Source organism: Myotis myotis, unplaced genomic scaffold (assembly GCF_014108235.1).
Source record: "Myotis myotis isolate mMyoMyo1 unplaced genomic scaffold, mMyoMyo1.p scaffold_m19_p_2, whole genome shotgun sequence".
Lineage (NCBI taxonomy): Eukaryota > Metazoa > Chordata > Mammalia > Chiroptera > Vespertilionidae > Myotis > Myotis myotis.
Genome location: NW_023416324.1, coordinates 157897116 through 157910961, shown reverse-complemented (window position 1 = coordinate 157910961; position 13846 = coordinate 157897116). Strand labels below are relative to the sequence as shown.

At 42.1% G+C, this 13846-nt stretch overlaps 1 protein-coding gene across 1 annotated transcript in view; it reads right to left on the bottom strand.

Annotated features, from left to right (window-relative positions):
- Window positions 1-13846, bottom strand: part of STXBP5L (syntaxin binding protein 5 like) — a 223949-nt gene that overhangs the window by 84104 nt on the left and 125999 nt on the right. Inside the window, exon 19 of the mRNA XM_036351923.1 lies at window positions 6831-6982. Within this exon, the coding sequence (XP_036207816.1) occupies window positions 6831-6982 (152 nt within the window). The remainder of the gene's footprint in view (window positions 1-6830; window positions 6983-13846) is intronic.

The following is a 13846-nucleotide window of genomic DNA, read 5'->3' as shown; positions in this document are numbered from 1 at the left end:
GGACTTCACAGATACAGACTTCCTTTAGCTAGAGAAACAATAAAGGTTTAGTTTTTATAAGTGATGTGATTTCATTAGTATCTACAAGCTGGTGAGGTCTGAAGAAATTAAAAATACAAACAACATACATGTGTCTGTACATTTTATATAAATGAAGCCATCTTTTATATATTGTTAAGGAACATGCTTTTAAACATAACATTGATTTACTATCATAAACATCTTATGTCAATAAATATTCACCTATAACATCACTAGTATCATTTGCACCTCTAAGCATACCCTCACTCCCCTCTTTTTCTGTATCAATTTTTAGAATTGCTCACTCTACCATCTTCAGATTTGCATTTGTTACCATGGTAAATAATAGTACTGACTCTTTTACTTGTGACCTTAACTCACCAACTTCACAGTGTTTGGTACATGAATCACTATAGAAATGTTTGTGTATTCTATTTTAAACCATCAGAAATTAGGAATACATAGCTCTCTCTAAGAAATCTAATTACTTACAAAAAGGAAATACTGTGGCCTTGGTTAGAATAATTTTATAAAATGGTCAAAGGCACAAGGTTTCTAAAACAAGAAAGTATTCAATTATTATTGATACTGGTATATCAGGTTTTTTATTGATAAAAACACCATGGCTCAAAACAAAAGACAAGTGACTCTTGGACAAATAGGATGTGGTCTGCATGGTTTGAAATAAACACTAAAACAATGGATATGAGTAACTGGGTCATGACAATAATTATTTGAAATTTTTAAATAATTTTTATTAAAATAATCAGGCTGCACTTCCATAACAAAACAAAAATTTGCATGCATGGTGAATGTGTTTTAAAAAACACATTACTGAGCACATATGTACGGATTTAATGCAAGCATTATGACTTAAAATGCTATTTGCCTAACTGTAATAGGACTTACTCCGATAGGAAGTACGGATCCGTTTCGTTAAATCAGGATAAAAGTTAGACAGGCCACGCATGCAAAAGTTGTCTTTGGAACATGCCAGAACACCAGCATCAGCAGCAGGCAGGGGAAAGAGAGAGAAATAGTCTAAAGTGAAAGGAAGTGATATCATACCAGAATCTAGAACAGCCAAGATGAAGAAATTGCAGCAAGTTTAGGTAATCAAATTAGAAAGAAGATATTAAAAAAATAAGTCAATTAGAAAGTAAAATGTGATAGATGAATGATGAGAATGCTGTAGTAATTTTATTTAATTAAATATGCCATCTATTTTTATGATGTTTATCTTATGTTCTTTATGTAGTAAACTTATTTGGCTTGCAAATAATATGTTACCTCATAAATATCACAATGGTTATCTTTAATTTTCTGCATTAAAAATAAAGCTTAGGTACTTTAGTCTTTAATATTTTATTTAAATAACAAAGTGAGTACTCATTTTATACACTAAATATGAAATTTATGACTTCATTACAGTTTTTCCTAATTTTAAAGTCATCAAAATTGTAAGATCTAATCATAAATGTTAATGCTCAACAAGATTAAATTAAGCAACAATTGTATTATTTGTTATCCCACTGTGTATATCCAGCAATAACTTAGATACAACCAGAGAATCCAAAGCTTTTCTGATTGAATTGGTGCTTTCAGTATGTAAACAGTGCCTACTATCTTCTAACTTCTTTTTGCCCTTAAGTTCATAAACTTTCAAAAGTCAACCCCCTTTTTCCCAGTCATGAGGGAATTTTATGATACATGCACACACAATCTCTCTTATTCTGTCTTATTTTCAAAATCAAGTAGTGGTTGAGACAGAACCTATTAAATTTGAAATTTCTAGCATTCCTAAAATATTGTTAAAAGTTGAGATTTCTAACAAAAACCAGGTTCTAAAAGAGAATTTCTGTGTTCCTGAAAAGGGTCAAACTTGCATTTTGAAGAGGATTGAGGTTTACAATAAACAGAGATTCAGTATATCAAGTACTTTTTTTATTAGTCTAAAAGGAAACTTCAGTCTTCAGTATCACATTCAGATGTTAAATTTAGAACATAACTACCATCATGCACTGTTTTTATTTTAACATATTCTTGTATGAGTATATTTATTAAAGACTTCCATAGTCTTCAATTGATTAAAACATTTTTTTAAAATACATTTTATTGATTTTTTACAGAGAGGAAGGGAGAGAGATAGAGAGTTAGAAACATTGATGAGAGAGAAACATCAATCAGCTGCCTCCTGCACATCTCCTACTGGGGATGTGCCCGCAACCCTGGTACATGCCCTTGACCGGAATCGAACCTGGGACCTCTCAGTCCACAGGCCGACGCTCTATCCACTGAGCCAAACCGGTTTCGGCATGATTAAAACATTTTTAAAAGAACTATCTAAAATGTAAAGAAACTGTATATTTTCTGTCTACTGATATAATACTGTTAGAGGCCCGATGCACAAAATTCATGCATGGTGGGGGGTGGTTGTCCCTCAGCCCGGCTGCACCCTCTCCAATCCAAGACTCCTCAGGGGATGTTTGATTGTGGGCAGTTGGACATCACTCTTGCAATCTGGGACTGCTGACTCGTAACTGCTCACCTGCCTGCCGGCCTGGTCGCCCCTAACGGCTGCTGCCTCGGCCCCCACCACTGTGGCTTTGTGCGGAATGACATCTGGATGGATGTCTGGAAGACGTCTGGTCTAATTACCATATTCCCTTTTATTAGTGTAGACTAGAGGCCCGGTGCACAAAAATATGTGCACTCGGGGGGAGGAGGTCCCTCAGCCCGGCCTGTGCCCTCTCGTAGTCTGGGACCCCTCGGGAGATAACGACCTGCTGGCTTAGGCCTGCTCCTGGGTGGCAGAGGGCAGGCCCAATCCCTAGGTGCAGCCCCTGGTCGGGCTCAGAGCAGGGCCGATTGGGGAGTTGGGCCGCCGCGCCCTGTCATGCACAGAGCAGGGCGATCGGGAGGTTGTGATGCCACCCTCAGTCATTGGGGGATTGGGGCACCGTCCCCTGTCACACCGTCCCACTGTCCCCTGGCAGGGTCGATGGGGAGGTTGCGGCGCCACCCCCTGTCACGCACAGAGCAGGCCCAATCAGGGGGTTGGGGCGCTGCCCCCTGTCATGCACAGAGCAGGGACCATCAGGGGGGTTGGGGCTCTGTACCCTGTCACGCACAGAGCAGGGCCCATCAGGGGGTTGGGGCGCCGCCCTCTATCACCCACAGAGCAGGGCCAATCAGGGGGTTGGGGCGCCGCCACTCTCATACTCAGGGCAGGGCCGATGGGGAGGTTATGGCTCTACCCCATCACACACAGAGCAGGGCCCGTGGGGGAGGGGGGCGGGTTGGGGCGCCGCACCCTGTCACACACAGAGCAGGGCCGATCAGGGGTTTGGGGCGCCGCAGCCTGTCACACACTGAGCCGCAGGGCCATCAGGGGGTTGGGGAGCTCCTCCCTATCAGGCACAGAGCAGGGCTGATCAGGGGGTTGGGGCGCCTTACCCTGTCACGAACAGAGCAGGGTGGATAGGGAGATTGTGACCCCGCCCCCTGTCACACACAGAGCCTCAGGGCAATCAGGGGGTTTGGGCGCTGGCCCCTGTCACGCTGATCCCGGTGCCGGGAGGCCTCACGGCTCCGCTGATCCCGGTGCTGGGAGGCATATTACCCTTTTACTATATAGGATAGAGGCCTGGTGCACAGGTGGGGGCTGGCTGGTTTGCCCTGAAGGGTGTCCTGGATCAGGGTGGGGGTCCCCACTGGGGTGCCTGGCCAGCCTGGGTGAGGGGATGATGGCTATTTGCAGCTGGTCACACATCCTTCAGGGTGGGGGTCCCCACTGGGGTGCCTGGCCAGCCTGGGTGAGGGGATGATGGCTGTTTGCAGCTGGTCACACACCCTTCAGGATGGGGGTCCCCACTGGGGTGCCTGGCCAGTCTGGGTGAGGGGCTGAGGCTGTTTTCAGGCTGGGGATGACTGAAGCTCCCAACCACTCCTTTTCTTTTTTTTTTTCTTTTTTAAATTCTGGGCCAGCTTTAGCTTTGAGGCTTGGCTCCAGCTCTTAGGCCTCCCCTGCTGAAAGTAGGTTTCTGGCCTTTGCTTACAATGTTGCGATCCTGCTGGCTGAAGCCTGGCGGACTAAAGCAGGTTTCTGGGGTTTTGTTTAGCTTCTATATTTGTTACATAGTTGCTTAGAGTTGCAGCTCAGAGGCCTGCAGCAGCAGGCGGGGAACGTTGGTTTCCTCTGTCACTGAAGCAAGCAAGCCTCATGTTAGTTTCAAGCTGCCTAGCTGCCGGCCGCCATCTTGGCTGGCAGTTAATTTGCATATCTCGCTGATTAGCCAATGGGAAGGGTAGTGGTCATATGCCAATTACCATGTTTCTCTTTTATTAGATAGGATTATACAACATAAGTTTTAAGCTAGAATAGCATTAGTAGAAATGAAGACACATTTCATTAAAAAATGTATATTGGTTTAATATGATTCAAATCCACTTGTTTATGACAAAAATCAAGTCTTTAAGAATAGGATTGCTTGTCCTAGCTGGTTTTGCTCAGTGGCTAGAGCTTCAACCTGTGGATTGGAGGGTCCCAGGTTTGATTCTGGTCGAGGGCACATGCCTGGGTTGCGGGCTCGATCCCCAGTAGGGCGTGTGCAGGAGGCAGCTGACCAATGATTCCCTCTCATCACTGATGTTTCTATCTGTTTCCCTCTCCCTTCCTCTCTGAAATCAATAAAAATCTATTTAAAAAATAAAAGAATAAAATTGCTTTGCTATCAAAGCCAAGTAAGGTGTGTCATTTGTTGTCCCTGATGAAGTCAGAGCAGCTCAGTTGCTAAGCGACTTTGCTGGGTTCTTATCAAATAAAATCCATGGAGAAGCAACTAAACCACCATGCATTTAGGCTATAAAGACCAAAAGTTGGGAAGACAGAGTATTTCTGGGGTAGGAGACAGTGAGGGTCAGTGGCCAGGAGGCAGGGAAGATGTGGGAACGCCCAGTGCCTGGAAGTATCAGAGGGTCTGGGATATGCAAATCTGCTGGGGGCGGGGTCAGGCTCTGGGCTCCCAGAGGTCAGGTCCAGAGGGAGGGCAGGGGTGTGGTTCCTGGGAATCCCCTTCCTGGGAGGCTCATCCTCCTCCCCTTAACCCCCTAACCTGTCCATTTGGATAAAGTGGGTGAGAAGCAGGTACTCAATGCCTGGGCTGGATGCCCCTCAGTCCTGGATCTCTCCGGGGGGGGGGGGGGGGGAGGGTTGTTTGTATTGGTTTATTTGATTCTTCTTACACGTTGAAGGGGTGGCAAGGGAGTGTCTGCCAGACAAGGTTTCCTTCTGCTTGCTCACCCGACCTGCCCTGTGTGGTGCCTTTTCCCTTCCTTCCTGGCTGCCCCGAGCTAAATGCACGCATGAGATCACCAGGGACGAAACTGGGGCCCCCCTTCTATTGCTTGTATTGCGTGGAGATTGCACTCCACAGGAACCTGCCTGATCCAGGGAAGGTTGGGGTCAGGCACTGCTGGAAAGGCTCGATTTAAATCAAGCCTCCGCTTGCAGCTGCTTAGATAGGCACGGGCTGAGGGTTTATCATCCCTTCTGGCTGTTTCCTTGGAAACCACAAACTCAAGATAGCAGGGCCTCGTCAGCGCAGGCTCTCCTTAGTCAGCTGCTGAATTTACTTGAAGGATGTAGACTAATTTGTAAACGATACTAAAGTGTGTACAATTAGGTCAAAGCATTATGCAATTGTTTCCTATTAATTTGTGTGATTGAGGGTCCTGAGTGTTTGAGGATGTCAGCTCTCACAGAGCATAGTGATTTTAACTATTGAATTTAAACAAAATCTCCAGTGGCTCTTTCAGCCAGGTGGCCTCCGGCCGGGTGCAGCCTGCCTGCTCATACCTCCACAGGTGGCCACTGCTGCCAGGGGGCCACTCCCAGGCCAGGCGGAGTGGCTTGCCTGTTCACAACCCTGGCCGGGTGGCCTCAGGGCTGGGCAGCGCCCCCGCCAGTGGCCACTTCCACTGGCCGCTCCCGGGCAGTGCAGCGCCTGACTGGTCATGACTGCTAAGGTGTCCGGGCTAATTAGCAAATCCCTCTATTATTATATAGGATAAACATTTCCATCTGTGTGCCTTTTAGCTCAATTAATTTTTTAACCGAATGATGTCAGTGGACAGAAAATATACAAAAGTTTGACAATGTTTACAAAGCCAACTATTTGGACATATACTGAAATTTCAGTAAAACTTTGGATGATCTGGCATTATATAGAAAGTATTTTGCTTAAATCCTAATTAACCATGTGCATTTTTCTTTTATACTTTTGATCCTGTTAAAAAACTGTCATCTTTTGTAGAATTTTAAATGTTAATTAATAATGTTCATTTCATTTGTTAAAATACCTCCTAGAAAGTCATCACCCAATAAGAAAAATAACAGCTAAAATATGGAGTTAATTTTTAATAAGAAGTAAATAACTACTTTTAACTAACAATTATATTTTTAAAGGGGCCAGATATTCTAGGAGAAAATTATCCTCTTTAACACAACAATTGAAACCAGTTTTTTCAACTAGAGAGCCTGATTTTCGTATCATTTTCATATTTAACAGCTTATTTTCTAGGACTTCCACCTAAGAAACTTGAGGTGCTTCCTAACTTTAAATATCTCATTTACCCTTTCAAAGATTCTATGTTTCTGTCTAATTTTACTTACATGGCATCGTAAATTATGTTCACTTTATGTTGCCATGCATTTTAACAGCATCACAGAAGAAAGATAAGAAATCTAAAGGCAAGAAAAACAGATGAACTTAATCAAGTTTGTAAACATCTTGTTTTCTATCTCCTACCTGCAATGAACTGCTTGTTTTTTCGAGGAGACCGTGGTTGTCGTTGGTATAAGTCACTTGATCTATATAGGTCAATGGTCCCCATGCTTAACAGTACTGTCTTCTGTATAAAATCCACCACAGCCAACCCATTGCAGTTCCCAAATGCAACTCTGAGAGAAAAAGAAAAATGCAACTAGAATGTATCACACCAAGTATTATTATTTTTACATTTGAATTAAAAATAAGATTACTGGAAAGTAAAGCTGTCGTGTTGGGCAGTGACTGGAGCAGTCCAGAAGGATATTATGCCTTGACAAAGAATGGGTTGACCTTGTATAATTTTCCACACGAAAATAGAATTGATCAATATTATTATAAGTAAATTTATAAGTGACCACAACAAAACATAGGAATGAGTTGTACCCACATTTTGTCATGTAAGCAGTGATTACCCAATCAGCTCTTTAACTACTTTGTCGTGTATTTTTACAGAAGAATGATGTGACATCTTTTTGGTACACAATGGGGAAATAGGTCAAGAAGTGTCACACTATTAAAAGCTACAATAGCTTAGGCATGTAATTAGGTGCCTTTTTGAAATAAAATATTAGTTCTCTTTTTAAACCATTGTATATATCTATATCTATACAATCTTTATTGTTGAAAGTTATTACATAGGTCCTCTGTTTTCCCCCATTAACCTCTTTCAGCCCTCCCCCCAGGCCCTATGTCCATGGGTTATGCCAGTGGTCGGCAAACTGCGGCTCGTGAGCTACATGCAGCTCTTTGGCCCCTTGCGTGTGGCCACGAAGTTTCAATTGCACTGTACATGCATGCCCGCACGTGGTATTTTGTGGAAGAGCCACACTCAAGGGGCCGCAGTTTGCCGACCACTGGGTTATGCAAACAAGTTCACTGGTTGGTCTCTTAAAAACAATGGTATTTTAACACAAAATATTACATAAAACTCATATCTCTAAAGTTTTCACACTTTGTAGATATAACTTTCATTTACAAAAATTAAAATTTTCTCATTTCTTTTGCTCCTCATTTCTCCCCGCTTATTAATAGACAAAGACCATTTGATAAATTTCCTGTGAAATTAAAACTGTTCTCCTAAGCCAGTGGTCGGCAAACTCATTAGTCAAAAGAGCCAAATATCAACAGTACAACGATTGAAATTTCTTTTGAGAGCCAAATTTTTTAAACTTAAACTATATAGGTAGGTACACTGTTATTAACTTGATTAGGGTACTCCTAAGGCTCAGGAAGAGCCACACTCAAGGGGCCAAAGAGCCACATGTGGCTCGCGAGCCGCAGTTTGCCGACCACGGTCCTAAGCCGTCATTTTGATCACTTCAATCATTAGCATACAATAACTTTTCTTTTTTCTCAATTTACAACATGCTTTCTAGCTGAACAATTATAAATCTGTGTTTGTTGCTTCTTACATTAAATATACACTAAATGTATGGGTACTGTTTTGCTCATCTATAGAAAATAAAAGGCTAATATGCAAATTGACTGAACGGCAGAATGACCAGTCGCTATGATGTGCACTGACCACCAGGGGGCAGACGCTCAATTCAGGAGCTGCCCCCTGGTGGTCAGTGTGCTCCCACAGGGGGAGCAGCTCATGGCTGGCAAGAGCAGCAGCAGTGGTGGGAGCCTCTCCCACCTCCGCGGCAGTGCTAAGGATGTCTGACTAATGGCTTTGGCCAGTGATGGTGAACCTACGACACGCGAACTCATTTTTTTGGTTGATTTTTCTTTGTTAAATGGCATTTAAATATATAAAATAAATATCAAAAATATAAATCTTTGTTTTACTATGATTGCAAATATCAAAAAATTTCTGTATGTGACATGGCACCAGAGTTAAGTTAGGGTTTTTCAAAATGCTGGCACGCCGAGCTCAAAAGGTTTGCCATCACTGGCTTAGGCCCACTCCCCATCAGTGGCACATCCCCTGAGGGCTTCCGGACTGCAAGAGGGTGCAGGCCAGGCTGAGGGCCTCCCCCCACCCCCGAGTGCATGAATTTCGTGCACTGGACCTCTAGTTTTATATAAGTTACATGTTGTTTTATTGCTTAGATTGAATCTGGTTAGCAAGTCATCTGCTTACTTTGAATCTAGTTCTTTCCACTCCATCTCACTGCCTTCCTCACAACAAATTAAAAGTTCCAGGATACTAGATGTTTTGCTATTTTACACAGAGTTTTTTTACATCTTCTAGCAAGACAGGTTTTGGAAACTTTGAAAAAGTGTTATAAAAGTCAAAAGATTCCATCTTAACATTGTATAGGTTATTTGACTTTGAGAACAATTAATGAATCTTGCCATGCTTATTTACTTTATAATGAGAATTATAATACAAGGCTTATCTAATTCACAGAACCTTTAGGAACAATAAATCAAATTTGTTAATATACTTCCACACCAAATTAGAATTGATTGCGATATTATATATATTACATATTATAGCAGCTTAATACTTTTAACACAAAAAGTATAAATATAGTTAATTACTTCTGCTTACAGGTGTGATAGAGTTCCCAAATGTAATACTGACAGGAAAAAAAATTAGGCAACTAAAATGTATGATACTAACCAAAATAATTATATTTTTATCTGCAAATCTATATATATAAAAGCCAAGCGACCAGAATGACCGGTCGCTATGACATGCACTGTGGCCGGCCAACTGGCCTGATCGTGTTGCCCCCACCCCCTAGCAGGCCCCACCCCTGATCGGCCCCCCCACTCTGATTGAGGGCAGGGCCTCGGCCAGCCAACTGCCCGCGGCCCTTCCCCCCTGCCAGCCCAGCCCTATCGACTCCCATTGGGGCAGGCTGGTTGGACCTCACCCATGCACGAATTTGTGCACTGGGCCTCTAGTTAAAAATAAAAATACTGGAGTGATGTCAGCATTATGGTAGAGTAAGAAGACCTCTAGGTTTCTCCCCTTGAGGTAGTAGCAACAAGTTGGACAACTATAATTCAACAAATGATTCCATGCTCAACACACAAACACATCTGAGAGATCCACACACTGAGACATCTAAAGGTGGGTGTGTTGAAGTAAGCAGGAAGAAAGGATAAAGTCGGGTGCCACAGACACAATCCTGGATTCACTATGGCCCCAGCTGATGCAGTAGCAATGAAGGGTCAGGGGGAAGCCCTCACTCACTCAGCAGCCCAGGGAGGGGCAGAGGCAGCATTTCTGCCTGAGTGGCTAGTACACATTGTGGTTAACAGATCTGGCAGCTGCCATTACCAGAGAAAAAATAACGCAGACAGACAAACCTGTCTCCCATCACTCACCTGGCACCAGGTGATGAGGTAGCATTAGAGGTGTTGAGTTGTGGCCCTCACTCAGAAGCCTGGAGAGGGCTGGAGGGACAGAAAACTTCAGCCAAGTTGCCAATGCGCACTGGAGCTGATCCCAGTGGAAAAAACAAAGCTGCAGCATGTGCGCCCACCTCTTTCCCCGCTCATTATGGCAGAGGCTGGTGGAGGCAGCTGGGACACCTCAGATAGTGCAGCACTGACTCCATTAGAAAGAGCAATATAAGAAAGGGTATACCAAAAGGAAAGGGGAACAGAGAGCCTATTCAAACAAATAATTGATGAGAACTTCCTAAACCACTGGAAAGAGCTGGAACCTTGAATCCAAGAAGCTCACAGAACACCTAATTACCTGGATGCAAAGAGACCTTACCTTCTCCAAGACATATAACTGTCAAAAGTTAATGACAAAGAATTCTCAAGGCAACTGAGGGGGTGACGAGGTGTGACTGTAACCTATGAAGGAAACCTCAATGGATTATCATTGAATTTCAGCAGAAACCTTACAAGCTAGGAAAAAGTGAAATCAAATATGTCAGTATTTAAAGAGAAATCAACAGTCAAGAATAATAATACCAAGCAAAGTGATGCTTTAGATATGAAGGAGAAATAAAGGCTGAGAAAATTTACCACCACAAGACCTGCATTACAAGAAATGCAGAAAGGAGCTCTTTTTACTTGAAATAACAAAAGAATACAAAACTGTATGATAAAGCAGGAAGCAGGAAATTGCAACTCTATTTCAGAATAGAGTATTAAACAATTATAACATAAAGGTTAGAGGGGGTGAAAGCATTTAAAAAATACTATAGCTTCTACAATTTGGAAATGAATACACATCACAAAAAGGGATAATTTGTGATAACAAAAACCTAAAAGAAGGAGAAAAGGACTGAATTTGCACAGGTGACTGGAGATAAAGTACATTCAGATGAAAAAGGAGTATTGTATGTATAAAACTTTTTGTTACATAAAACTAATGGTAACCACAAAACAAATTTAGAACAAAACAAATCTAAAACAAAGACACATAACATAAAAGAAATGGAGGAAAAAATGATAGACTGCTACCAAACTAAAATAGCAGACAAAAACACAAGGGAAAAAGCAAACAGTGGAGATACACAGCAACCAGAAATTTAAAAAAAGAGAGAGAGAGAGAGATAAGATGGCTGTGATAAGTCTTCATGTATTAATAATCACCCTAAATGTAAATGGACTGAATTCACCAATCAAAAGGCACGTAGTAGTGGGATGTATTAAAAAACAAGATGTAACTATATACTGTCTTTAAAAGACCCATCTCAGCTAAAAATGTTACCAGAGTTAGCTAATAACTGATAGGAAAGGAAACAAAAGGGCAGACATTGTTGAGCACACTCAGCTGGGAAGCAAAGGCCTGTTTGTTTCACCAAGAAACTACAGCTTCACACCCTAGGGAATCACAGCATTGTCCCTCTAGATCCCTGGTCGGCAAACTGCGGCTCTCGAGCCACATGCAGCACTTTGGCCCCTTGAGTGTGGCTCTTCCTAAGCCTTAGGAGTACCCTAATTAAAAATAATAACAATGTACCTACCTATATAGTTTAAGTTTAAAAAATCTGGCTCTCAAAAGAAATGTCAATCGTTGTACTGTTAATATTTGGCTCTGTTGACTAATGAATTTGCTGACCACTGCTCTAGATTAACACCATCCCTTCCCCTCTCAGATACTGGATTGTGTGTGTGGGTGAGGGGAAAGATAAGAACATGTGCAGGGGGAGGTGCTGGACTATAGAGGCCTGTCAGTCAGGCAAAAGATCATTGGTTAGGAGGGTGGAGCCAATGCAAACCCGGAAAACTGGTCATTTTGAAAACGCTTCTGATTCCTCTCAAGCCTGAGATTACATAATCCCAGGAGACAAATCTCTCTCATGTTGGGGCACAAAACTAGCCTTCATAAATTTAAGAAGATTAAAAAAATAGCAAGCATATTTGCTCACCACAACAGTAGGAAACAGAAATTAACTACAGGAAGAACCACAACTAAGTGGAAATTAAACAACATGCTATTGAACAACTGCTGGGTCAAAGAATAAATAAAAAAAATACATAGAGACAAATGAAAATGACAACATAATAGAATATTTTTTTAAATTAAATCTTTATTGTTCAGATTATTACAGTTGTTCCTCTTTTTCCCCCCATAGCTCCCCTCCACCCGGTTACCACCGCCCCCTCAGCCCTTACCACCCCCCCCACTGTCCTCATCCATAGGTGTATGATTTTTGTCCAGTCTCTTCCCACACCCCCACACCCCTTTCCCCCCAAGAATTGTCAGTCCACTCCCTTTCTATGCCCCTGATTCTATTCTATTCACCAGTTTATTCTGTTCATAAGATTTTTTATTCACTTGATTTTTAGATTCACTTGTTGGTAGATATGTATTTGTTCATAATTTTTATCTTTACCTTTTTCTTCTTCTTCCTCTTCTTAAAGAATACCTTTTAGCATTTCATATAATACTGGTTTGGTGGTGATGGACTCCTTTAGCTTTTTATCTGTGAAGCTCTTTATCTGACCTTCAATTCTAAACAATAGCTTTGCTTGGTAGAGTAATCTTAGTTGTAAGTTCTTGCTATTCATCACTTTGAATATTTCTTGCCACTCCCTTCTGGCCTGCATAGTTTCTGTTGGGAAATCAGCTGACAATTGTATGGGTACTCCCTTGTAGCTAACTAACTGTTTTTTCTCTTGCTGCTTTTAAGATTCTCTCTTTGTCTTTTGCTCTTGGCATTTTAATTATGATGTGTCTTGGTGTGGTCCTCTTTGGATTCCTTTTGTTTGGGGTTCTCTGCGCTTCCTGGACTTGTAAGTCTATTTCCTTCACCAGGCAGGGGAAGTTTTCTGTCATTATTTCTTCAAATAGGATTTCAATATCTTGCTCTCTATCTTCTTCTGGCACCCCTATAATTCAGATGTTGGTGCACTTGAAGTTGTCCCAGAGGCTCCTTACACTATCTTCATATTTTTGGATTCTTTTTTCTTTCCCAGTTGGGTGTTTTTTGCTTCTTTATATTTCAAATCATTGACTTGATTCTTGTGATCCTCTAGTCTGCTTTTGGATCTCTGTATAATATTCTTTATTTCAGTCAGTGTATGCATAATTTCTAGTTGGTCCTTTTTTATGTCCTCGAGGGTCTTACTAGATTTATCGAGGGTCTCACTAGATTTATCGAGGGTCTCACTAAATTTATCGGCGGTTTCTAGAAAATTCTTGAAAAACCTTAAAAGTGTGGTTTTGAACTCTATATCCAGTAGTTTGCTTTCCTCCATTTCTGTCATTTGTGACCTGTTTCTTTGTTTCCACATTTTTTATGCTTCCCTGTGTTGATAGAGTGGCTTTCTGTGCTAGGTGTCCTATAGGGCCCAGTGGCTCAGCCTCCCCAATTACCTGAGGTGGACACTCTTGGTGCACCCCTTTGTGGGCTTTGTGCACAGTTTTATTGTAGTTAAGCTTTGACTGTTGTTGGTATCAGTGGGAGGAATTGACCTACAGCCCAATTGGTTGTGAGAATCAGCTGTGTCTACGGTGGGAGAACTTCTGTGCTGGAGACACCCTTATGGGGCAAGACTTGCTTTAGTGGGGCTTTGGTGCTCTCTGAGTCTGCCCCCTGAGTGTGCCCCTTATGTATCTGAGGAGTTGT